Here is a 26,683-nt window from a genome sequence, read left to right on the forward strand (position 1 = left end):
ATCTGGGGATCTTCACTCATCACATCACACTTCCCTCTTCCTCTGGACATGATCCAGACCTGCGATTCCGCCCCGAGTTTGCCTCGTGGCACTGAAAGCCGAGCTTGCCAGGCAGGTCCTGCTCCGCTCTCCAGCCTCCGGTCCCGCCGCCTTCCCCTCCTGCCAGCGAGGAGCGGCACAACTTCCCGCAGAGGGGCTCGGCACAGTCCACAGCCACATTAAGTAAACATCAAAGGGGCTTTGATCAGCGGGGCTCTGCAGAGCACAGAAGCCCCCGAGGAGCTCTGCAGGTCTGCAGGCAGCGTTGGGGACATGGTACCTTAATTTTCTGCACTGTGACACAGGAGAATTTGTTTGAAGAACGAGAGCTCTCTGCCTCTCTGAGATGCGCACGGGGAGAGCGCCTGTGCTCGCAGCCTACTTCTGGAAAAACCCACGCTCAGATCTCTCTGTTTGTTACCAAGAGTCAAAAAGCCCCATTAACAAATCAAGGCATCAAAGGCCTGTGCCTCCTCAGACTCTAGCACTCTCCTGCTCATAGGGTCACTTGCTTGCTTCTAAAGAGCAAGATTCCTCAGGCCAGAATTATCTTCCCTACTGAGGCCCATTTCCTGTCTCACTTTGCTGCCCACTAAGGGAGAAAGGGATGAAAGAGTCCTGTTGTTGCAACAAGCTGCTGTGGAAGAAGATGCAGCTCATTGCTCACTTGGAATAGAGGAGAGCTTAAGGACAGGCACAGGAGGGGATGCTGACCCTCCTGTCTTTAGATACACTCTCTTGGGGCCCAGCCAAGCTCAGCCGTATGAGGCTGACCAAAGACTTCAGTTAGGTGCCCACCTTCCTGGTGCTATTCCTGAAGGGTGTCTCCAGCAGGATTTGCTCCCTGCAGCAGCCCCAGGTGCCTGCTCCTCTCCCCAGCCCAGTCTAACCCCACGCTCTCTTCTCTTGCAGAACTGGGGCTCCCAGGAAGAGGATGCTGCCTAGTACTGGGGTTCATGTACAAGGAGAAGTACCGCAGGATGACTGAAGGTGAGCAGTTCCCTCACCTTCTCTTCTTCCTCTTTAGCAATCTCATTGTGAGGGGCTTCACCTCTGAGGGTGTGCTGGGCTCTTGCTCCCACCCAGGAGATAATCCTGCTTCCCCTTTGATCTCTGGAACATCTTAGAGGGCATGTGAGGAGCCCCCTGTGAAACTGCAATAGAAGAGCAGGAGCTTTGTAGTTCCATACATCCAAAGCCCACTGTCTTTTCCTACAGAAAGGATTTGTCCCACAGGAAGCTCTTGCAGCAATTGCTGCATCTACTCTTCTGTTCTAGTTGGGTGGCAATGGTCCCCATGCCACTTCCAGAATCCCAGTTTTCAGTGCCTCTGAACCTCACAGAGTTACCATTACATTGCTCTTCAAACTTCTGCTAAAATCTCCCTATTTTATATTCCAGTCATTCCCCAAGTATTTTATGAGCATTGATTAATCCATAGAAATATCATAAATAATTATGAAGCATAATAACTAAACAAAAACTATTTATGTTCAGAAGAACTGCCATCCTTGCTTCTGGTAGTTTCTTTTCCTGGAGCCAGCCCTGGTGCAGCACCCTCTGATTAATGTTGGATGAGAGAAGGAAGCCCAGAGCCCCTTGAGATGGGAGGGTCTCCAGGATGTGTCACAGGGAGTTTGGCTTCTGTGAGGTCACTCTGGGAATTGGAAACTAGACCCAAGCGTGGATTTAACCCTTTTTAGGGATTCTGATTGGAAATAATTCGGACAAAGGGTGTGATCTCTTGCCCTGCTGCCCTTCCTTTTCTGGAAACATCTAAGGTCAGGCGGGATGGGGCTCTGAGTAACCTGGTCTAGAGGAAGGTGTCCTGCTCACTGCTTGGGTTGGGTGACCCTGAAAGGTCCCTTCTAACCCAAACTATTGCATGATTCTTTTTCCCTGCATGGGATGGAGTTTTGCCAGCAGTTAGCCATGGGGGTGTCTGCTCCTGCAGGAAGCCTTTTTCCATGACAGTAAAAGGTGAGTTTGTTTCCATGAAGTAAAACTCTCATGGAGGCAAGTTTATGGTTCAAATATCAGTTAGAAGATCAAAGGTTCCTTCACGTTCCCAGGAGCCCTGATACTGAGCTGATAACATGGGGAAAGTACTTCACAAGGCTTCACCTCATGCTTGTTAATTACCACACGCTCTTTAAACATTGATTAGAGGATGTTTTTAATGGGAAGGGGCTGCCCCATGGGACATGAGTGTTGTGAGAAGGTGCAGCCTCCCTCTCGGTACCTTCCTGTCCCTCCAGCTCTTGGACAGGCTGTCTGTGGCTGTGCCCAGACCCTGGGGATGCTCACAGGGTGTTGGAGAGCTGGCTGGACCCTGGGCATCCTGCCAATCCATTGGGATTGCTCTGTCCCCTGATGGATTCAGAGCCTGCGTCAGCCAAAGTGAGCCCCCTTTTCAGGCTGAGCATGGCTTTGTGTGGAGAGAACAAAGAAACATGAAAGGCCAAAAGTAAAGCTTTTGTGAGGGAAAGGGAACAAAGTGTTCCTGCCTGACATGCAGCCAGTTTCTGGCCCCTGCAGGCTGCAGGGCCATTATGTTTAAAGGTACAATCTGCCAAAAAACAAAAGTCAGGGGGATTTCCATGGCTACAAAGACCACCTAGGACTTGTGTTTTCATTAGAAGCAGTTACAGATGACAATTGCAGACATCCAGCTTCCCAGGGTTTTGGTGGATTGCAGTTCAGATCCACACTGTATGGTGTGTGAGCTGGGGTGGGGTCAGTGTCTGGTCATCTACAGGAATTTCCTGCCCAAGGTGCCTGAGCCAGACTCTTGGGACCAGTTCTCTTGCCAGGGTGAGGAGAGAGAGCAGCTCCCCCTTTGTATTTGTGCCAAGTGAGAGCTTTGCCTCCCTTTAAAAAGAGGCTGAAGAGCAGCCCTGTTAATAATTACAAGGGAGCTGAAGGAACTGAAAGCACAGGAAGGCAGTGGGGCAGTGGGATAATATGAGGTGTGGGCTCTCCATTCTTGAGGAAATTGCAGGGACCGTTAGAACCTTCCTGTAATTTACTGGAGACATCTACAATGGCTTGGAGGGAGATAAGCACAAGAGGAGTTGGAAGCCTTGACAGTGTGGAAGAATCATTTTCTGATGGGAAATCATTTCTTAGGTTGGATTTCAGGAAGAGGTTCTGCCCCCAGAGGGTGCTGGCTCTGCCCAGGCTCCCCAGGGAATGGGCACGACCCCAGGCTGCCAGAGCTCCAGGAGGGTTTTGGCAGCTCTGCCAGGGATGCCCAGGGTGGGATTGCTGGGGGGTCTGGGCAGGGCCAGGAGTGGGACTGGATGATCCTGGTGGGTCCCTCCAGCTCAAGATATTCAGTGATTCTGTGATGGTTTGGACTGTCCTCACAGAGAAGATCCAGTCTGGATGCTCATAGATCAGTTTGGCAATCTCTCCCAGTGGGATGAAATAGATCTGGGTTAGAGGTGCCCAGCAAGGGCCTTTGGTGGCATTGTGCTCTTTGTTGACCAGTTGGCAAGGGATGATGTCCATTAGCACAGCTGGCTGCAGATGTGGCTCTTCCAGCTGAGCTGAGTCCCAGGATGAGGAGCCAAGATCAGTGTCCATGGATGTGCCTCTGCCCACGTCAGCTCCATCAGCTCCTCATCTCAGTCTCTGTGTAGTGATCAGACAGGCCCAGGTGCAATGTTGGAGCCTCTCCCAGCTGTCAGGCCCCACGTGATGGGCACAGCAAACACAGTTTGGGCACTGTCCTTGCCCTGCTATGCTGTATCAGGTGCGACCACTTCTCGCTTTGTAAAGCCCTCAGCAGGAAAAGTCTGGATTTGGGGTGGAATTTGGCTGGGGAGCAGCAAGGCACAGCTCCAGTGTGGCTGCTCTGCACTCATGTGATTGATGATGGGCTCGTCTCGTGCTGGGCCCCCACTCCAGTGTGCACTGGGAGCTGTGGGGAGGAATGGAGCTGGTGACAGTTGCAGACAGAGGGAGAGGGAGAGCTGTCTGCAATGACAGCCACGCAATAAAGACGCTTTGGAGTTAATCCTCCACCATCTGTCTTCATTCTGCTAATAACCCACTCAATCAGCTGCTGCCAACTGTTTGTTAACATTCAGAAACAGATACATAATCAGGAGGAGCGTGCTGTTAGCTCAGGAGGGGCTGGATTGCTCCTTGGGAACAGCTCTCCCATGGCCACGAGGGTGGAGCAGTGGGAGCCACAGCGGGTGGCCTGGATGTCCCAAGGCACCTGCAGTGCAAGGGAGGTGCTGCTGGGGCTGGAGGTGATGCTGTGAGCTGAGTCACCCTGCTTCTCCCAGGGCTTGTGCCACCCTGATTCAAGGTGATTTTGGAGTAGAAAGATGTTTTCTAGGAGGTGGGTTACCTTTGTCCCCCAAGAAAAAGGATTTTGAGCTACTCTGAAAATTTGGGCTTGTTCTTCTACTCCCACTTCTCCTTTCTCATGCAGTTCTTTCCCCAGGGGCAGGCAAAGGGTGTGCTGGAATATCTCTCTCTGCTCACCCATCATGCTTGGTCCTTCCCTGTCCATACCTGCAGGTCCCAAGCTGGGCTTGCTCTGCTCTCCTCTGCAGTGGTCCAAGGCAGGAATTCAGATGCTAGCTCCTGCAATTTTACTTCTTGTCTCCTGCCTTTGACTACTTGCCAGATCTAACTCGAGTCATTAGCAAGCGTCACTGCAGCAATTATGGCACTTTTTGGCTGCCATTCATAAAGCTACTAACGGGAACGATTAAGCACTGAGAGGTGTCAGCCTTCACCTCCACCACCTGTTCCCACCAGCCACCAGCTGCTGGAAGGTGCCTACAACAACATCCCCCCACTCAGGGCAGCGGGGCAGGGCAGCTCCCTGCCCTCCTCTGACCTCCCCTTCCCGTTGTTTTGCTGGCTCTCGTGTCCTCAGAGGTGGCATCTCCATGGGATGGACACAGCTCCTGGAGTATGAGGGGTGGGCTCCATCCCCGTGCCCAGCATGGAGCGGGGAAAGGGACAGAAGGATTTTGTGCAGCATCTTCCTCCTGGAGCAGTGAGTGGTTAATGATCTGTGCTGAGGGAAGGACAAACCCTCCTCTTCAGAGGGATGCAAACACTGCCTGCTGTGCCAGGAGGAGGCTGTGCCGCAGTTATCTCCAGCAGCAGCCGCTCTCCATTTGTGGATTGTGCATTCAAGGTGTCTCCACTCACCACACAAAGCACAGCAGAACCAGCAGCCTGTGCTGCAGAGCTGCAGCTCCACATAGCAACGAGTGCTCTGCCTTCTGTGCCAGAGGGAGAGCTCGGCAGGTCACCTCTGCTGGGTCAGGGCTGCAGAAATCAGTTCAGGGAAGGACTGCCCAGATCCTGGGGGCACAACTTTTCTTTAAAAGCCACATGGGGCTGTTGGGCAGCATAAGACAATCTTCAGTTTTGGGAGGGTAAGGAGTGAGGCTTTGAAAGTTTTGCAGTCTGAGCTGCAATCTCACCTTGGCTCTTCTGTTCTGAAGGTTTGGGATCTTATTTGAAGGCACTAACGGAAGGGACTAATGGAAAGCTCTGTTCTTTTGTTCATAGAATCCAAAACGTTAAGGGTTGGAAGGGACCTTAAAAATCATCTGGTCCCAACTTTGCCCTGCCACATTCAGGGAGACTTCCCACTAGATTGGGTGCTCTTATCCAACCTGGCCTTGGACACATCTGGGTATAGGGCATCCACAGCCTCCCTGGACAACCTGTGCCAGTATCTCTCCACCCTCACAGTGAAGGATTTCTTCCTGAAATCTGGTCTAAATTTCCATTTGTACACATTCCCCCTTGTCCTGTCACTACAGTTCCTGACTGAGTCCCTCTCCAGCTTCCCTTGGCTCCTTCAGATACTAGAAGATGCTGTAAGGTCTCCTCACAACCCAATCTTCTCCAGGAAGGTGCTCCCATCCTCTTGTCAAGTTCATGGCCTCCTCTGGCCTTGCTCCAGCAGCAAGTTGTCGGGAGAAGGGGGAAAGATAGAATTCATCCACATACCTCAGATATGGGACAGGGTGAGTTGGCCCAGAGAGACAGGGACAATGGTGGCCTAAATGCAAGGAGAGCCACCAGCCTGCTCTCTTTGGGGTGATTCCTGCATCCATGCAGCCCTCAAAGACTACAGCTTCTAGGGATCACAGAGCCACGGAGTCATTCAATGTTTGGGTTGGAAGGAACCTCCAGGATCACCCAATTCCAGCCTCTGGAAGGTTGATTCTGACCAGCCCCTGCCTGCCTGCAGAGATGGGCAGCTGCTCATGCTCCTGCTCATGTTCCTGCTCATGTTCCCAACTCTGGCTTCACATCATGACCTGCGAGCAGCTCTGCGTGGGGGTTTGTCCTGAGCTCCAGGGTTTCTCTAGTCTGCAGCAAGGTTTTGGTGCTGCCAGAAATGAGGAGAGAATTGTGTATGTATATGAAAGCTGGGTTTATGGCTTGTAATTATCTCATACCCATCCTTAGAATAATTATTGCTCCTCCATTATTAATAACTGGAATTCCAGTCCTTGTCATAGATCACAAAATGGAGAGGAAGCTCAACCCAGGGTTTGCATAATGTACCTTGGCCTAAATTGAATAATTGGTAAAATGGTGAAAATTGTTCGTTTTTTCCCCCATTCCTTGGTGCTGGAATTAGTGAGATATTAGTGCAATTAGCCAGTGCTTCCATTTGAGGCTGCAATCATTTGGTTTGTAATTTAGAATAAATGTAAAAGCCCACTTATGCTCCCAAACGGATTATTTGTCCTGTTTAAAAGTATCTAATGGGGTGGCTGTCATCTAAGCAAGATACATTTGACCCATTTCAATTTGTTTCCCTTTTAATCTGCTATCTGTTTTCCTGGATCTTTTTTAATAAAAACATAAAGAAGAAGCAGGCAAGAGAGACCAAAGAGGGAGAGAATAGAGGTGTTATAGATCTGGAGTTTATCATAAGCCAAAGTAACTTGAAATCAAGGCTGTTAAACTGCAGAAAGCAATAAAAAGAAAACACTATTTGGAATCGTTTAAAGGGCCGAGTGCCTTGTCAATGAAAGGTTGCTCTATTTGACTGCTTCTTAATAGCTTCTCTGAGGCAATCTGCAGCTCCTGCAGGAGAGAGGGCTGCAGCTCCTTCTGCAGCAGCGCTGCTGTGGGGCAGAGCTGGGGTCCCTGGGGAGCTGGGCAGCAATGCTGAGGTAGGGAAACACAGCACCGAGGAGGACAAAGAGGAAAGGAGATGGATCTAAACACCAGACTGGGTTCAAGTTTTAAAGCATGTCACAAATATTGAAATCCTGGAAAATGTGGCGGGCACAGAGCGTGGACGCGTTGCCACTTGTAGGGCTGTGGGCAGATGTGTGCCCAGTTCAGGCACAGAATCACAGATCATGGAATGGTTTATCTTGTAAGGGACTTAATGCTCATCTCATTCCACCCCTGCTGGGGGCAGGGACACCTCCCACTGTCCCAGGCTGCTCCAAGCCCTGTCCAGCCTGGCCTTGGGCACTGCCAGGGATCCAGGGGCAGCCACAGCTGCTCTGGGCACCCTGTGCCAGGGCCTGCCCACCCTCGCAGGGAACAATTCCTAATTCCCACTATCCCATCCATCCCTGCCCTCTGGCAGTGGGAGCCATTCCCTGTGTCCTGTTCCTCCTTCCCTTGTCCCCAGCCCCTCTCCAGCTCTCCTGGAGCCCCTTCAGGCCCTGCCAGGGGCTCTGAGCTCTCCCTGGAGCCTTCTCCTCTCCAGGTGAGCACCCCCAGCTCTCCCAGCCGGGCTCCAGAGCAGAGGGACTCCAGCCCTGGAACAGCTCTGGGGCCTCTCTGAACTCACGCCAGCAGCTCCACGTCCCTCTGATGTCCCACCCCTCATCATCCATCCCACCACACCCTTCCATTTCTCCAGTGGAGAACAGAGAGACTCACAATATTTTTTTCTCCCATCCTTTCTACAACGGTCTGATTTGCAGCTCCTGTCTCTGTCAGGCCCTGTGTTACTGCCTGGAGAGAAACCAGCTGGGCTCTGGGATGGAGTCCCTGCTCTTTTGGGGAAAAATGCTTGTTCAGAGAGGCTGGCTGTGTCTCTGCTCCAAATGTCTCTCTGCTTGACTGCCTCTTCTGCTCCCTGCCATAGTTCAAACTGGGTTCAGTGAACCCTTCCTGCCAGGAAAACCTCTGATTAGAGCATGGCACTGAGGCACAGTGGCATATTTGTGCCACCCATTAACAGCCCAGCAAGGCAGTAGCTGCCTCAGAATTACTTGGATTTATGGGAACACTTAATCTGGATCTTGCAAGTGACTTTTACATCTGCAGCAGCACAGGCTGAGCATGAATCTTCCTGAGCCTCAAGGATAAATAGAAGCTAGTCCTCTTATCCCTGTAAAACCTGACCTTTCTCCTCTACCAGATGCCAACAACCTCAGTGCTGCTGTAGAAGGTCAAACTGCTCTTGGTTCTCTGGCCTGACAGTGGAAAGGGTCTGTCCTTTGGGAGCAGACCTGTGATGTGTCACTTGGTTTAGTTCAAACAGTGTTGGCTCTGCTCAGCCGATACAGCAGAGCTCAACAGCCCAGAAACAGCTCCAACAGCACCCCAACATCTTCCCACAGCTTTGCCCTCTGGGCTTTGCACAGTCTGCACCCTGGAAATGGGATTTCTGCCAAGCTTTGCTGCAAGCTGCAGGACCCCTGGCACAAAGGGGTGCAGAGGTGGTGGCTCTGTTATCAGCTAACCTGTCACTGTCATATTTTCTGAAAAATCCCTTTGCCATGATTTCTGCTCCTGGGAAGATGAGAAGCCTCAGCTTCTCCTGTGTTTGCTGCTCTGGAATGTGGCCGGGAGATTGCTTATCCAAACACGTGAATTGTTTTTTCTTAATGGCCAATCACAGCCAGCTGTGTCAGACTCTCTGAGTCAGTCACGGGTTTTTATTATTCATTCTTGTTAAGCCTTCTGATGTACCCTTTCTCTTTCTAAAGTACAGTTTAGTATAGCATTTTTAATATAATATAATATATCATAAAATAATAAATCAGCCTTCTGATAACATGGAGTCAAATTATCATCTTTTCCCTCGTCCTTGTGACCTCACAAACACCACAGTGATCTCCAGGGATGGAGGCTCTGTTATCAGCTGATCTCCAGGCTCCCCCAGGGCTGGGGTGGGAACTTTGCATTGCTCATGCTGCTGTCACTCCCAGTGAAGGTGCCACCAGCTCTACCAGCTCTGTGATGGGGGTGCTCCCTCACCCAGTGCTGTCACTCAGCAATTGATTAGGGCCAGCAGCTCCGGGTGAGCTGCACTGAGCCTTTGTTCTTTATCTGACAGAGGCATTGGGAAGGAAGAGGAGAGTGGATAGAGTCTTCTCAAGCAGTTGTTAAGAACGCGTTGTTATCTCAGAGGTCTCATTGATATTTCCGTGATGTTTTGTGTGTCTGCGAGCTGAACCAGGCAGGGATGTAAGTGAAACCTGAGGAAAACCAGTGCAGGAGCTGCCTGTGTCTGGTGTCAGGGGGAAACCGTGCCTGGGTTGGGTCAGCTGGAAAACTGGGAAAGGCAGGACCTGTGTGGCCATGAGCCGAGTCCTGGCTGGTGCAGCACGCACATTCCTGAGGATGCTGCCAAGGGAATGCATTCCCATGCTACCTGCTGGTTGTTCTCCCCAGCTCCCTGCTGCTCTCTGCTCCTTTGGAGAGGGGAAGCAGAGCTCCATCCGTGATGTTCCAGTCATCTACAGCAGCTGTAGAGCGGCTGAACGACTCTGCTGTTCATAAATCTGATCAAAGCTCGGGAGCTTTACGGTAACAGTGTTGTTGGAGCAGTTAATGGTTGAAGGGTATCATTTCATCTATTGATTTGAGCAGTAGTCCCCTGTGGAAAGCTATTGCTGCGTGGTCTTAAATAAATGACTACGATCCTTCCTCACTCCCTGAGTAGCAGCATCAGACATTTCAGGAGCTGCTTCTCTCGCTGCTCAGCCTGCAGGTGTGTACAGCAGAACCTGGATCCTGTGGGATCTGTGCACTGCTCCTTTGCAGGGACTGCCTTTGGGAGGGCCCACTTAAAACATTTCAGAAGTCTTAGGCTGGAGAGGCTCTTCACAAGAGCAGGTAGTGGTGGGACAAGAGGAAATGGCCTAAAGCTGAAGGAGGACAGGGTTAGATGGGATACTGGGAGGAAATTCTTCCCTGTGAGGGTGCTGGCACCAGCTGCCCAGAGAAGCTGTGGCTGCCCCATCCCTGGAAGTGTTCCAGGCCAAGTAGGACAGGACTTGGAGCAGCCTGGGATAGTGGAAGGTGTCTGCCCATGGCAGGGGGTGGAACAGGATGGGTTTTAAGGTCGCTCCCAACCAAACTATTCTGGGATTTGATTATTTATATACATGGATCAATATCTAGGGTGGGATATAGATTATTTCAGCCCCTTGAATTCCATTGCCCTTGCCATGCTCCTTTAGATCCTTTCTGGCACTGAAATGGGATGTGCACCTGAGGAACATGGCAAGTTGTTGGTAAAAGCTTGTCCTCTGAACTGCACCTGGAAGCAGGCAGAGGTAAGGTTATGAACCTCACCTTGCCACAGCTGCCTGGCCATCTTTGGGTGCTGTGGGCTTTGGGCCAGTTTATTTTTGATCAGGAGATGGGGGACATGAATGACAGGAGGTCTGAGGCTTCTGTCTGGAGATGGCAGCTCTGGCTTTCCCACCTCCACGCTGCTCCAGGCTGAGTTTCCCTTGGAGCTGTATCTGCTGGTAGTTTTCCCCTCTCTGCAGAGCTGCTGCTGCAGCCTGGGGTCTGTCATTTAGCTTTCCTCCCTCGTGTCCCTCATGAGGTCCCTGCCAGAGAGGCTGCTGGCAGCAGTGTGATCAGTGACCCCAGTCACGCAGCTGACACACAATCATGGAGCTGTTTAGACTGGAAAAGACCTCAAAGGTCTGAGTCCAACCAATAACCCAGCCCTGCCAGGCCACCACTAAAGGACGTGGTGACCACCAGAGCAGAGCCTGGATGGGCAGATCTGGCTCTGCCATTGAGCCACGTGCTGATGATGCTGTTAATCCCCCTGACATGGACACGATAGCCTGGCTGTGTGGAAGTCTCCAGCTCTCAAGCCTTTGCTTTCAAGAAAACAATCCAGATTTTGGTCAGAAAGGGGGCAAGATTGTGACAGCACATCTCTACCCAAGGCTGGAGAAAGGGAGAGCATTTCTGCTGTTTTGGGGGGCACTTGTGGGACACAGACATGGCTGCAAGGAGACACCAGGAATGTTTCTGCCCGCTCTGGACCCCCAGCCTCCCTCTCCTGGAGGCAGCCACGTGCTTTCTGCAGGCAGAGATGGTTTGCTGATGCCCAGACTGGAGCAATGAAGCAGTACCAAGCTCCTGTCACTTAGAATATCAATTAAAACCACTGCAGCCTTGTAAGTCCCACCCTGAGACACACTCAGGATCGACAAACAGCCAGGCCTGCCATTGAAATGGCTCTTGAACCAGCACAAGGCAATCTGCTGTGCAATTGTGAGCAGAAACTGGAGTGCTGGAGCACTTCCAGCCCAACAGGCTGTGGGTGGCAGCTAAGACTGGTGTGAAGATGAAACTCTCTGGTGTTCTGGACACTGGGGAGCTGGTGGCTTTGCAGTGCTTGGAAAAGGCTTAAATAACTCATTTGGAAGCTCCATCCCCAGGGTTTCCCTGTGTGCCACATAACACCATCCCTGCAATCCCAACCCACAGCATGAAGCTCCTCTCTTACAGGAGCAGTGTGAGGCAGCTCTGTTTCACTGCTGTAATGACAAAATGGGATGAAATTGTGTGTTTCAGGCCAGCAGAATGATCCTGCTTCCATTCCTCAGTGCAGTGGAACTGTGTTGGATTTGACTGAAAGACACTGCCAAGCACCCAGCAATGCACACAGCTGTGTTTGAGCTGACTTGGTTTAAACCCTTCTAAAAATCCTTTCTTATTAGAAGGAAATAGAGAAATCTGGTTGTGAAGTATCCAGCTGAATGCTGCAAGTCCTGCTTTTCTTGTTTGCCCCAGATTATTTGCTGTATCAGGCCAAACCCTCCCACCAGTGTTCACTCAGTGTGACTGAAGCCTTCAGGTTGAGGCTGATGAAGGTGGAAGGGGGAGGAGTGGTCAAAAACCTGCAGGATAGGTAGGGATGGTGTGTAAGGGGGAGAGTGAAGGGAATCCCCGGGGCCAGGCAGCCAATGCAAGGATTATTTAGCACCCAAGGCTGCCACGATGAACCTTCAGAGGGCAAAGAACATCAGCCACAAACCTTCCCAGTTCCCTCCAGTGCAGCACCAGTCTCAGTCAGTATCTCTGTGCCCTTTTACACCCTTTATTTGCTCCCATGGGTATTTACCCCTCTATAAATGTATTAATGGAGCTAATCTTAAAGCATATCCAGATATATAACTTGAGATGGGTTTTGTTTTTCCTCTTTAACAAAGATGAAGCTTTTATATAGAAGGGAAAAGAGAAGGGAAGTGAAATGTTCAGTGACTAATGATCCTCATCAATATTCATGAGAGTCAGTAGCATTCCGAGATTTAAAATAAAAGAAGAAAGAGAGAAAGGCATTGACTCCTTTAGAAGCTAAATGAAATATTTAGGCTGACCTGGAGATAAGTGTGCTGGGTCGTTGTTGAACACTGGTCTGAGCTGATGGCAATCATGGAGCTTTCAAAGGGGGAGCTGAGCTGCCCCTGGATTTTTCTGGAGACAGGAAACGACTGGGTGGGCTCACCTTCAGCTGGGGGTCAAGTCCCTGCTGGGCCAGGTGCTGTGGCACCTCCCAAACAGGGAGGGAATGATCCCTGCCCCAGGAGCCTGCTCCCAGCCAGCCAGAGCTGGGGGATGGAATTGCATCCAGGGGTTTGTCCAAGCCAGGCTGGGCTCAGGGGTGGCCTGTCCCAGGTGAGTCCCAGCTCACACCATCCACCAAAGGGCTCCTGTCCCAGCCACTCCCTGTAGTGAGGCTGCTCTTTGGGACAGGGGACAGCCTGAAGTGGTGGCTTGGAGGGTGCAGTGGACGTGGATGGATCTAAAGCAGCTGTAGGGCCCAACTGCCTGGTGAGAATATCCTTCCTCCAAGCTGCAAACAGCTGTAGATACTGGGGAGCTGATTTGCTGTTGTGGGAGGGATCCCCTTATCTGTTGTGCTTATTTGCTTCCTTCTTGCCCATTCCTGCCCCCAGAAAATCACCCCAAGTGTACCTAACTTGGAGGTGCAGTTTTAAACCCCTCAAGATACTTGTAAATACATGGGGGAAACTTAATCCTTCCCTATCTCATCTTTTGTCAGCTGGGTGGGAGAAGGAAAACTTCTGCAGAGGAATAGCTGAAATACAGGTTTGTGAGGATGTAGCTCTGGATGTGCAGCAGTGATGGTGGAGACAGAGAGAATACCAGGATTCTGCAGAGCACTCCAGGCCAGGAATAAAGGCTTCCCCCAGCTTCTGTACGCTTTCTCTTCTAAATCCTTTTCCTTTCTGCTTCTGCAAGTTGCCCTTGTCTCCCTCTGCTTCTGAGGCTGCTCCTTTTCATTTCGAGCCATCCTTCCCTCTTGTGAGTGACAGCTGTCCCACCCCTGTGAGGTCGTTTGCCCTTGAGACCATCTTTGATCTGTGCCCTGATAGAAGGGCCGAGTATTGACTTTGGCTGCAGCTTCATTAAGAGGCAGCCTCATTTGTCAACTTGTTTGTTTCCAGAGCTGCTTGGGAGGTGGCAGAGCTTGCATCCCCTCTGAGCCGAGCGCGGCCAGAGTCCGGAATTAACTCCCTTTTCAAGGGTTTCCATCAAGGGCATTGCAGGTGGCCCTGCACAGGTCTCTCCTCCTCATTAATCGATGTCACCGAGGTTTTAAGCAATGTTAGATCCAGTGGGAGTGTGGGTGGGAGACCTGCCCAGGCTCTGGGGGCTGCAGGGACCCAGGGACAGGTGTGTCAGTTAATCCCAGGTGCTCCCAGCTGGAAAAGAGGTCTGCTCGTAGGGAAATGAGAGCTGGGGGCTGGGATGAGCTCTCAGTGGTGGGATCCTTGCAGGGGGTTCTCTAGCACTGGCTGTGTAAGGATCATGAGTAATGAAGATGAATTTCTCTTGTCAGTTGTCATCAGGTAGCTTGTCTGCCAAAAACAGCCTCTGGTTCCCATCCAGGTGCTCAGGGGGGTGAAGTGAGAGAGCTGCCCAGGCTTTCCTGCACTCCTGGTGCTCACTGAATAAAGCACTGACCAGTGTTTGCTTGTAGGATTTGCCCTCTGCAGGGGTCTCCTCCCTGACCTGCAGGTGCCCAGGGCAGGGACCTCAGCAGGTGCCAGGTACAGAGATGCCAGTGGTGGATGTGCCCCATGGGCTGCTCCTTGGAGGGTCTGGGGGAAAAAAATCTTGCCCTGCAGTCACATGAAGCTGAAGCTCTAAACATTGGCACTCCCAGGGTAGTTCAGAGATTTGGAATGGCTTCACACAACAGCCCTGGGAAAGAAGAGAGACTCATGGGTATCACAGAATCAAAGAATTATGGAATGGTTTGGGTTGGAAGGGGCCTGAAAGACCATCTTGTTCCAATCCCCTGCCATGAACAGGGATACCTTCCACTGTCCCAGGCTGCTCCAAGCCCTGTCCAGCCTGGCTTTCAACACTTCCAGGGATCCAGGGGCAGCCCCAGCTGCTCTGGACACCCTGTGCCAGGGCCTCAGCACCCACACAGGGAGGAATTCCCAATTCCCAGTCTCCCATCCATCCCTGCCCTCTGGCAGCCATTCCCTGTGTCCTGTCCCTCCATCCCTTGTCCCCAGTCCCTCTCCAGCTCTCCTGGAGTCCCTTTAGGCCCTGCCAGGGGCTCTGAGCTCTCCCTGGAGCCTTTTCCATTCCAGGTGAGCACCCCCAGCTCTCCCAGCCTGGCTCCAGAGCAGACGGGCTCCAGCCCTGGAGCAGCTCTGGGGCCTCTCTGGGCTCACTGCTGTGGGTTCATGTCCTTCCAATGATGAAGATCCCCCAGCTGGAGGCAGCATTGCAGGTGGGGTCTCATCTGAGCAGGGCAGAACCCCTTCCCTCACCCTCTGGCCACACTGTCCCATTGCTCAGGGCCAGAGCAGAGGATGGAGCTTTGCTGCCGGGGGCAGATGCTGCAGCACAGAGCATTTCCAGACCTTCTGACCCTGTGCAGGAGAAGCAGGTGAAGATAATAAGCCAGACTTCACTGGGGTCCAGTTTCCTGCACACCCTGAAGTTTCACTGCCCCTGTGAGGAGGGGTCTAGTGAGGCTGTTTCCATATTTCTGGGGGATGCAGAGCCTGAGCAGGAGATGTGGGAGCACCAGCCCAGCCCATGTGAATGAAAACAGCTCAAAAACCAGAAGCTGCACAGCTCAGCTGTGCTGCAGGGGTTAAAGCTCTTTGAGTGCTGGGTACTTCCACACTCCTGACAGCACGGAGGGAGCTGAGGGAAAGATGTTCCTGGCTGTTGCCACGGGCATTTTGCTTCAGCAGGTCCCGAGGTGCTCAGCAGCAGTAATTGTGCAGCTCCACGTGGGCTGCGGTGGGACTGGCACGGCAGCGCCGGGCCCTGCAGGGGGGAGCACAGAGCAAAGCCAGGGAGAATTCTGACTGCGGTGCCAGGAATGGCCCAGGGACTCGACAGCAGGTTGTAAGAGGAGAGACTGGAGGAGGTAAATTTATATAGTCTGGAGGAGGCTCAAGGGGAGACACGACCAGAGTCTATAAATACACGCAGAAATAGAAACCAAGGGAGGAAATTATTCAGAAGGAGGGAGGACAAGGAGCAGTGCCTGAAGCAAAGCAAGAAAAGTTTATTCTGGGTCTTGCATGGAGGGAGAAGAGCCTTCAGCACCCAGCAACTGGCTGGGGTGGGGTCCCAGCACTCCTGCTCTTCTCCTCACCCCTCTGATGCCTCCCAAAGCTGGACGCTCCCCCTCCTGACACAGCTCTGCTGTTTTACAGTAGCCCCACCTCATTTCTTCCCTGCCAGCCATCTCACACGGGGGTCTGGCACCCAGCATGCCTTCGAAGGTTTAATAAAACAGATTGAGATGCACTTGGGCTCGTGGCTTGACAACTGGCTCCCCTTGGACAGGAGCATTTGCCTTGCTGGGTGACAATGCTTTGAGTCCGTCGCCTTAGGCACTGTGGCTCATTGCTAGTCATCTCTCCAATGAATAATACACAGGCCTGAATATCTGTCTGCATACATCTTTCTTTTCTGTAGGATAATTTAATGTTATCATTGGGCCTCCTGCTTCTAAGATGAAGAGATTACTTCGAACCTGCAGCCTGCAACCACAGCCATTGGTTTCAAACGTCATTAAGTTTCATTATAACAAATAAACACTGCAATGACATTTATAAGTTACCAGAGAGCACAGAAACACAAATATGAAGCAGATAAACTGCATTTGATCCAAATAATTACTGCAGGCAATATCGAGCTTAGGCTGAGCTGGCAGGCGGGTGCTGGGTAATTTATAGGTGTCCGTAAGGCACTGTGGTGCACATTGCTCCTTCAAAATGATGATGATGGTTATGTGTCTCTCTCTGAGGCCTCAAACAGGTTGTGTTCCTGCCACCTTGAAGGCAGGGAGCTTTTCCTCAAGTCAGAAATGGACGTGGTACAGGCAACTGTTACTGTTTGGGGACTTTCCTCTCACCATTCCTCAGGATTTCGGCCTGAAAAGGGACCTGCATTTGAAGTTTGCTCTGATTTAAGCTGCAAAAGAGCCTCATTTATTTATGTATGTATTTTTTTGGGTTTTTCTTTGGTTTATTTACTTTTTATTTACCCCTCAGGGGTATTTATCCCCCCTGCGGATAAGTTTTCAAGAGTGGGGAATCCTTGGGGAGAGATTTCCACTGATTTACTCCAAGGGAATATAACTCTATACTGAGAGAATAATGCAATACTGGAATACACTGACTTGGAAGGGATCTACAAGGATCACCAAGTCCAACTCCTGATTAATGATAATGAAGTTCCTTTCATTTTGACTCCTGGCTTTACACTACCAGCTCTGAACCCTAAGCAAGGGCTGCTCTACCAGCAAACCAGGTGGAAAAGCATTTCCTCCAGCTGACCCCCAAGAACCTGAGTGAAAGGTCTTTGTTGCTGTGCTGGTTGTGTGACCTCTCCCAAAGCTGTGCCTCTGCTCTGGGGTGAGAGCACATCATCTCCAAAGTGACCCCAGCAGGGCTCGTCATCCCCGAGTCCTGCAGGCAGCGCCCAGGAGGGGGGTCAGACACAGCTGAGTTTATTGACAGCATCTCTCATTACCTGCTAATTAACACAGCAGGCTGGAATGTGCTAATCTGCTCTTGGACCGGGGTTTTGCACCAGGCAGCCATTGACTCTGCAGTGGGGAGCATTGAGAAGGAGTTGGTGACAAAACAAACAGCAAAATCCGTGTTCAATAATCCGAGCCCCCCTCCCAGCCTCCCTTCTCCTCCAGCAGGGAAGGGGAGAAGCCACGGGGTCTGTCTGACAAGGCACAGCCCCTTCCCTGGGCCTTCTCCCAGGGCTGCCCCGGGGCTGGCAAAGCAGTTGCAGGATTGTAAATATTGACTGGATTCACGTTGCCTCTCATTTTTCATGGTTCTTTGCTTTACTGGGTAAAACCCAGGTGAAAAGCACCAGCTGGCTGTTGTCAGCAGTGGTGCAGGTCACTGGCCTCTTCTGTGATGGATAAATGAACTTTCTAGGCATTTCCTTGGCTCTGGGAATAGTGTAGCCAAGGTTTTCATGGAGGGGAGCTTTTATTAAGCTTCCACATATAGACAGAGAAGTAAGTGAATTTTTAAGCACCTTCCTGGGATAACAAGATGGGCACGTGTGTGAAACATTTCCTCCTCAGAGATGATCTGCTCCCTGTCTGTTCAACTCAGCATCTCCAACCCCTCCTGCCTTCCCCATGCCTGCCACTTAATTTTTGTGTTTGTATTGCATATACTTCACTTTAGGCTGTTTTTCAGAATAATTTGTTTTAATTTTAAATATGAATCTTGCATGTGTAAAAAAAAATGCACATATTTACAATCACTTCCACTTGTAAAAATCCAAGCAAACAATAATTATAGCAGAAACCTGCTAATTCTCACTCCACTTCATCTTCAGAGCTGATAATTCACACAGCACAACCCCGAGCAATCCCACCCTGCTCTGGTAAACAGCAGGAGCTGGAGCGAGTCCCCAGCCTGCTCTGCAATATCCCAGGACTCATCTGGCCAGGAGCTCCCCCAGAAGCCACCCAGGTGATGTTTCATGCAGACAGCAGCTTCCCAGCATTTCTGCATTGAGACTGAAATTGTAATAAGATGTGGAGTGAAATGGAGAATCTGACAGGAGCATCCAATGCACGAGTGCACGAATTTTGCTTTTTGCTTGGATTTAAACTCAAAAGTTGTAAGGAATTTGGGAATGAGATGGGACATTTCAGAAGAAGATGAAGGAAAAGAAGAAGTTGTTGTTACAGTCCTGGCAAAATCTTTTGTTTTAGCTAATAAAAGAAATTAGTTTAAAAAAAAATCAAAAAATGTTTTTCCAGGGCAATAATAAGATTTATTCCTGCCTTCTCTTCCCTCCATCTGTGAGCTTTGGTGCCACCAAGGTGTTTCTTGTTCAGGGAAGAATCTGGTAGGGGAATCTTCGATGGTGGCACTTCCAAGACCTGCAGAGATGGAAACACCCTGTGGAGACTCATTTAACCCCTCCTTGGATGGATTCTTCAATCTATACAATGTCTCACCAATCTGTAGCAAGACTAGTTAAAATTATTGTGAGAAGGAGCAGAATTTTCCACTCATTTTAATATTATAGAATCCCAGAGCAGGTTGGGTTGGAGGGGACCTTAAAGATCATCCAACCCCACTTCCATATGCAGAGAATGTAACATTCAATATCTGCATTTTCTGTTCTGAGCTGCATCTTCATTCTGATTTCTCTCCATGCCTCACAGCGTGCGATAACAGATTTTGAAAAACGAGGATGGAAGTGAAACATGGTGCGACCCAAGGCAAGCTCTTTGCTCTAATTTTCCACCCCGTGAACTGCACAACTTCCAGTTGCAGCTCTTCCTGGGAGCAGAGCCAGACTTCGAAATCTCCAAATCGTTTGTGAAATGGATTATTCATCCTTCTCGTTTTCCTATGGACGAGTGTCCTCTGTGCCCTCTAACTCAAAGATGAGCTGAGATTTAAAGGACTCTATTTGAAAAAAGCAGCCCTGATCTGGGAACAAAGGGTGGGCAAAGGGGAGGCACTTGGATTTACTGTAATCCAGGAAAGGGGGATCACCTGAGAGATTTCAGAAGGTCACAAGGCATAAAAATCCTTAAGGATTTTATCTGGGAGACCTGGTGCAGGCAGGCTGCTGCCCACTGCTTTGCACATCTGCTGTTATTTTTAGAAGGAAAAGTTCCTTTTTCTTCTCTGTGGATTCAAGTGGGAGGTTTTAGGTGCCAGGGGTGTCTGTGTAAGACTCCTGCAGCTGGGGACCTGCCACCTCCTTTCTGAGCTACAAATAGTTATCACCCAAAAAGCAGCTGGCGTTGCCACAGAGAGAGCTGCTTGGCTGGAATTACCAGAACAGGAGCATCCCCTGCTCTGTTCTCCCCCCCTGAGCCCATCAGCCTGGCCTGGGGAGCTGTGCCAGGGCACTGCACCTTGACAGGAGAACAAATGGTGATTTCTTACTGTGCCATAGTTTCCTCAGGAGCCCCGGTAACAAAATATTTCTTGGAGTCATTGGCAGTGCTCAGTGGATCTGGGCCTGCAGGTGGATCAATGGGAGGAAATCTATTCCCCTCTGCTCTTGTCTCCATGAGGGATTGGTGCTCAGTGCCTGCCCAGGGTTTCCAGTGCCTCTGGAACAGCTGCTGGTGCCACTGTCCCTGTTCCCAGCAAGGACAGACATCACCCTGTGCCCTGAGCAGCCTTGGCACAGGCTCAGAGCTTACAGCTGCCCCTGGAGAGGGAGCCACGGCAGCCCAGGCACTGGGATGAGGTGCTGGCCCCAGCCCAGGGTGTGGGGAGGCTCTCACACCTCTCTGCCACTGCTTTAGTGAGACCACCAGCTTTGCCTCTTGCTGACCCTTCAGCTCCTCTGCCACCCCCTGCAACAGCTTGCCTGCTTTTCCCCCTCCTCCTGTGCTGGCCCTGGGTAAAACACCACCTAGTCCAGTTTTCTGCCTCTACCTCCAACTCTGCAAAAGTCCTGTGTGCCCCAAAGCACACAGCCCAGCTCTGGCAGCTTGTCTAATAGGAGATAATGCTGCCTGCTCAGAGCTTGGTGCATCTGGGCAGCAGGAGAGACTGTGAGAGCAGAGCAGCCCGGAGCCATCCACTGAGTCATCCAGGGAGCCTGGAGCCATCCACAGAGCCAGGAGCCATCAACAGAGCCAGGAGCCATCCAGGGAGCCTGGAACCATCCAGGGAGCCGGGAGCCATCCATGGAGCCTGGAGCCATCCGGGGAGCCCAGAGTCAGGCACAGAGCCTGCAGCCATCCACAGAGCCAGGAGCCATCCACAGAGCCTGAAGTCATCCACAGAGCCTGGAGCCATCCACAGAGCCTGAAGTCATCCACAGAGCCTGGAGCCATCCACAGAGCCTGAAGTCATCCAGGGAGCCTGGAACCATCCATGGAGCCTGGAGCCATCCAAGGAGCCAGGAGCCATCCGGGGAGCCTGGATTCATCCATGGAGCCTGGAGCCATGCATGCATGCAGCTGGAATACTCAGTGTGATCCAGTCCATAAGGTCACTTGAATGCTGCTCTTTGGCACCTCGATGCAGTACATTAGTTTGTTTCCTATCAGTGCAGCTCCCAGGAGCAGGTGTTTAATCTCACAAGAGGTAATTCTCCAGGCTGCTGCTGGGAAGAGTTTGCTAATAAATATCCCACGGTAAGGATACTCTTACACCTTTCCCAATTGGCAGCTAATAACAGAGCAGCCGATGACATTTCAGCCCTTTCTGCATGGCTGATCAAACTCCTCACAGTGACTTTGAAAGCAGTGCTGGGATTTCATGTGGGTATCAAAGCCAGCAGAACACTCGGTAGTTCAGATCTCTTGCCTCTGTGACTAATAGACAAAAAGATCTCTGAAAGGTTTAATATCTTACTCAAAATTTCCCTGTTTCCTGTTTGAAGTACTTAGTGGACACAGTGGGATGTTGATGGTTCCTCTCAAAGCAGTGCCAGGAAAATATCTGACATCACTGCAGGATGAGCTCAGCTCAGCACATGGGCTTGGTGAGAGCTGGTCATGGCCAGGCAGGAGAGCAGAGCACTGGCTTTGCGCCTTAAACTCTGCTCTGGCAGCTGGCATTAGGACCACAGGGTCATTTCATTTGAAAAAGACTTAAGATCATAAAGTCCAACACTCAACCCAGCACCTCCAACGTATTCATCACTAAGCCGTGTCCCCAAGTGCCACATCCACACATCTTGTGAACACCCGAGGGACAGGGACCCTACCCCTGCCCTGGACAGCCCCTTCCAATGCTTTGCAACCCTTTCTGTGAAGAACACTTTCCTAAATATCCAACCTAAACCTCCCCTGCTGTGACTTGAGGCCATTTCCTTGTCCTGTCCCTTGTTCCCTGGGAGTAGAGTCTGGCCCCCACCTGGCTGCCCCCTCTAGTGGGGGAGTTGTGGAGGAGGAGAAGGTCCCCCTGAGCCTCCTTTCCTCCAGCCTCCCTCAGCCTGTCCTGGTGCTCCAGCCCCTTTCCCAGATTCATTGTCCTACTTTTCATTGCTAATCCTGGGCATCCCTTTGGCTTTGGTTTCACTAAGTGCATCCCACACCTTCCCCTGGGAGCTGGAATCAATGGGGACCCCCAGGCTGTGCTTCCAGGGAAAGCCTCATCTCCCTGCGTGTTTGTGGGTGAGCAAGGCACGAGCTCAGCCCCTGCTTGCCTCCTGGAGCAGGGACACCTCTGCCAGGTCACACAGCTGGGCAGTGACCAGCACCATGCCATACACCTGAGTCATCCCTTGACTTTGTGTTGTGCTTTGCTTTCTTTCAAGTTGAATAATTCAGCACTGAGGCCACGTGAGCTGGACTTACGCAGTCTCTCTAAAAAAAAGGCCAAACTGACATTTTTGTTCAAACGGGTTTGATTTTGTTTTCTCCCCAAGGAAGCCAAATTTTAAAAAACAGAAATCTTATGCAAGAGCTGAACTCAAGCTACCTCTCTTATTTGTGCTGTGAAGCCCAAGGAAGTGTCTGACATGGCTGTGGCCATCACCAGCAAGGGGCTGTCCCGTGGGGAGGCTGATCCACATCCCCTCACTGAGGACAGCGTCACTGGTGCCATCCCTCTGCTCCTGTCTGGGCAGCCTGCTCCTGTCTCTTTGCTTCTCTGATGCTGTAAGAAAAGCTCATCTCTGTCCTGGTCTGGAGAAATCCTTGGCCCTGGGAACACGTGACTCCCTCTTCCAGGGAGGGAGCTCCTGTGCTCTGTACCCAGCCAGGCTTTGGGCTGCACCTCAGTGCAGGTCTAGGCGTTGTGTCCCACCAGGGAGGGAATTGGGCTGCAGGCAGGTCATGAGCAGCTCTGCTGCCTGCACGGCTCCTCCCTGTGCTTCCCCATGACTGACAATTCCTGAGAGCTTTGTAAATAATGTAAAGCTTTTGTCTGCTTGCTCTTCCTCCTCATCTGAAAATCAATGTGGGCACGTGTTCCGGAGCACGACGGGCCCTGTGCAGGGCTCGGTGTCCTTGGCTCCAGGGAGGGGACCCAAAGGAGCACTGAGAACCAGCCTGTTTGTCACAGAGCCATAGCAGGAGCTGCGTGGGGTGGTGCAGAGCCAGGCTCTGCTCTGCTGGGAAATGTGGGCACAGAGACATCTCTTCCTAGCCCTCTCCATGGCCAAGAGACTTCTCCATCTCCAGGTGTTGTGCCACAAGAAACCAGCCCCAAGCTGGGCTGATTTTCCTGAAATCAGGTGTAATTTCAGCCCCTGGGCTGAAATGCCCTGATTTCCATCGGGTGGGATCTGCTTGGTCGGAAGCCAGCCCCTCCTGGGATGCTGTGTAGGATTAGGATGTCTCACATCAGCCCCTTGATCATCCTCCCACCACGCGTCGTGACGGCTCCAAGCTGGGGGAAGGATCAGCTCTTCCCACTGAGGGACAAGGAGAATGTCCCACCACTCCTAATCACCAGGCCTTTCATTTCAGAACAGTAATATTTTGACAAGGAGCTCATAGTCCTCCTTCTCCACTTCTATGCTCTCCTCAACAAAAAGGACTAATTCTTTTCAGAGCACAATGGACATTCAAAGCTTCACTTACATAAAAGCAGCCACAATGTCTCCATTTCTAATGAGTCATTGTTCCCTCGGTGAGTCCCTCGCTTCCTACTACAATACTCACTCCTCTTGGGTAATGAAAATTTAACTTTCTGCTGCTCCCGGTTGCTGGTTTGGGCACAGGAGGCTGCAAGCTGAAATAATTTAGCCAGGAACTCATGCAAACAGATTTCAGTCTTCAGAGAGCTTTAAAAGCCTGTCACAGACTCTGGCTTCAGCGATGGAAGGGGCTTCAAGGTCCTGCTGCAGCACAGACCGTGGCAATGTCATTGTGTAGGTGCTTTCCTCTGTTTTCTGGGTTATTAAAGAGGATTTTTGGGCCTTCTCGCCATCTGTGGGCGTTGAGACATCTGAAAAGCAATGCCCTGGCACTGGCAGTGTTATTTCCCTTGGAAGTCACAAACAGAGAAGAGTCTCAGCCTTTGTTTGAAAGAACAAGGCGACATTACAGAGAAACACTGAGAAACAGGAGCCACAGGTGCAAAATCCATTAAGGAAATAGAAAGAGTTCTAAAGTGGTTCTCTCTTTGTCCCTCCTTTTTTCTTCCTTTAGCTTTTATGACACGCTTGTGACTTCACAAGGATCCAGCCTGGGGTTTTTGAAAGCAGGGTTAGTGTTCTTGCCTGCTTGCTCTTCACAGTGGTGTCTTTATTGTCCCCTTTTGTTCCTGCCTTTGGGGCTTTCAGTGGCTGCAGAAATGCCCCCCATGAGAGACTCCTTGAGGAAGGCAGGAGCTTTGGGGCCAGCAAGGGGGTCCTGCTGGTGTCTGGCAGCTCCTCAGGGAGAGGGCAAAGCAGCAAGCAGGAGGAGATGGCTCTGGGATCAAGAGCTCCTCTGGTTACAGCAGGTGACCTGTGGTGACAGTGCACATCCAGCTGCAGGGCAGCTCCAGAGTGCAGGTGGGACACTGGGCTTGTGCTGGACCCCGGCCAAGTGGCATCGTTAGCATCTCATTTCCATAGCTGTTTGCTTTTAAAACAAAACCAAAAAATTCAACAACAAATTCAGAGCCCTGAGCCTTGCTTCTGCTCAGAGCATCTCTGTGCTGGATGGGCAGATCCTCACATGGACACTCTCAGGGGCAGAGTCAGAGCCCAGTGGCTCCCAGTGAAGTTCCCAGGAAGCCAGGCATCAACTCAGCCATTTCTTTGAAAATATTCCAAGTCTCTACACTTGAGAGAAGATGGGATGTGGAAGTAAAACAGGGCTACACTTGAGTTGGGGGCACATGGACATGTTGCATCTCCCTGCTTTGCCATGCAGCGCTTTCCAAATCCATCTGGGGATGCTTTGTGCAGCAGGAGGTGACAAGGGGATGGTGATGAGGGTGCCATGCCTGGACTCTTGTTGGGCTCATGTGGTGACCTGTATCTGCCTCTGGGGACTCAGCACAGGAAGGAGCTGGAGCTGCTGGAGCCAGTCCAGAGCAGCCCATGGAGATGCTCCAGGGCTGGAGCCAGGCTGGGAGAACTGGGGGTGCTCACCTGGAGAGGAGAAGGCTCCAGGGAGAGCTCAGAGCCCCTTGCAGGGCCTGAAGGGGCTCCAGGAGAGCTGGAGAGGGACTGGGGACAAGGGATGGAGGGACAGGACACAGGGAATGGCTCCCACTGCCAGAGGGCAGGGATGGATGGGAGATTGGAAATTAGGAATTGTTCCCTGGGAGGGTGGCAGGCCCTGGCACAGGGTGCCCAGAGCAGCTGGGGCTGCCCCTGGATCCCTGGCAGTGCCCAAGGTCAGGCTGGACAGGGCTTGGAGCACCCTGGGACAGTGGGAGGTGTCCCTGCCCATGGCAGGGGGTAGACCTGGATGAGCTTTTAAGTTCCTTTCCAACCCAAACAATTCCATGATTCTCTGATGAACTCCAATTCTGCAGAGATTTGGATTAACCAGTATTTTTTGCTAAAACGATGTAGTAGAAGGGGAGAAGCTGGGAAGCTCCTGCTTGCCCAACAGGTTAGAATCAAACCTCCTGCTTTGAAACCAAAGCATCATTTTGTAATTCCATTTTAAACATTCCTGGAAAAATACCCAACTGACATCTTTCAGCCCATTTTCTTGTAGCTGAAAACGCTCAGCCTGCATTTGTAAATCACCCTTTCCCAATCTCCCCATTTTCAGTTATTTTCTGTCAAGTATCTTATCTCCCTTAAAACTTTTCTGCAAATTAGTTGTTCCTTTGACATTAAGACATAAGCTGTAACGTGGACAGGCCTCTGATCTTTCAAACCCAGTTAAACCCAGTAATCAGACTTTAAGCTGATTTGAAAGTGAGTTGAGCTCTGTCTTCAGTACTTTTTTTCTTTTTTTTTATCTGAGATTTAGGGAAAGATGATCCTGCTGTGGAGCAGGGACTGGGCCAGGTAATGCTCTTAAGGTCCTTACACCCATCTTTCCTCTCCTGTGACTGAGTCTGAGCTGTTTGTAGCTGAAATGGAGCCTTGGATGATTAAAAAATGGGTTTAAGTGACAATTCTTCACACTGAACAAACACAGAGAAGGAAAATACAGGAGACATATGCCATGTTTCTGCTCTGATTTTCCATGGCCATCAGCTCGTCTTTAAAACAAATCAAGAAATAGGAGAAAAAGGAAAAATAAAACATAAAAAGAGCTTCATTTCCAGCAGCAATTACCAAATGAAGCCTGTGCTTAATGGGCATTTGCAGAGGGCAAAGACACCACTTTGTGCCTCTGCGTTCTCATTAGAGCTCGTGCAGCTCCCAGCTGACAAGCTGATAATTCTCACTGATAAAACAAATCTTTTTGGGTTATTGCTGCCTTCCTGCACTGTCCCTGCTCGCCCAGTTCTGCCTTGAGAATTGTCAGGATTACAGAGTGAGCTGTGAAAACCCAGTTAGGGGGTGGAAAGTATATATTAAAATAAAACAACAAAACAACAAAGCAAAACACCCACTTTTTCTGCTTTCTGAGTTTTCTCTCTCATCCCATTTTCCCTGCTATCCTAGGAATGTTTGTCCTTTATGAATCCAAAAACAAAAAATACAGAGCTGACTCATACTCCTTTTGAAATCAAATATTTAAATCTTAGCACAAGGGTTTGTGTCAGAGGCCACCATGACTTCCAGTGAGTGCCTCCCAGAGGGAAAACCTGGAATCTCCTCTGGAATCAACCTGCCCTGTTGTGCAGGTAGCACCATACCAAGAGCCACCACTGTGGTCTTTTGGAGTATCTGGGGTGAAGATCAGAGTTCCTTGGAGATATGTGGGTGCTGGGAGACCTGGGATCTCCAAAATACCCACGAATAAAGTGCCCAAGGTGCTCCTGGAGATCTGCAAAAATTCCAGCTGGGCTTTTTACCGTCCTGTAATGTAAAGCAT

General features: G+C 50.9%; 1 protein-coding gene across 2 annotated transcripts in view; it reads left to right on the forward strand.

Moving 5' to 3' along the window:
- KIRREL3 (kirre like nephrin family adhesion molecule 3) overlaps positions 1–26,683 on the forward strand; it is a 378,028-nt gene that overhangs the window by 241,745 nt on the left and 109,600 nt on the right. For both annotated transcript variants that reach the window (XM_059867349.1, XM_059867350.1), the window contains exon 2: positions 952–1,029. In XM_059867349.1, the coding sequence (XP_059723332.1) occupies positions 952–1,029 (78 nt within the window). The remainder of the gene's footprint in view (positions 1–951; positions 1,030–26,683) is intronic.

Source organism: Haemorhous mexicanus, chromosome 24 (assembly GCF_027477595.1).
Source record: "Haemorhous mexicanus isolate bHaeMex1 chromosome 24, bHaeMex1.pri, whole genome shotgun sequence".
Lineage (NCBI taxonomy): Eukaryota > Metazoa > Chordata > Aves > Passeriformes > Fringillidae > Haemorhous > Haemorhous mexicanus.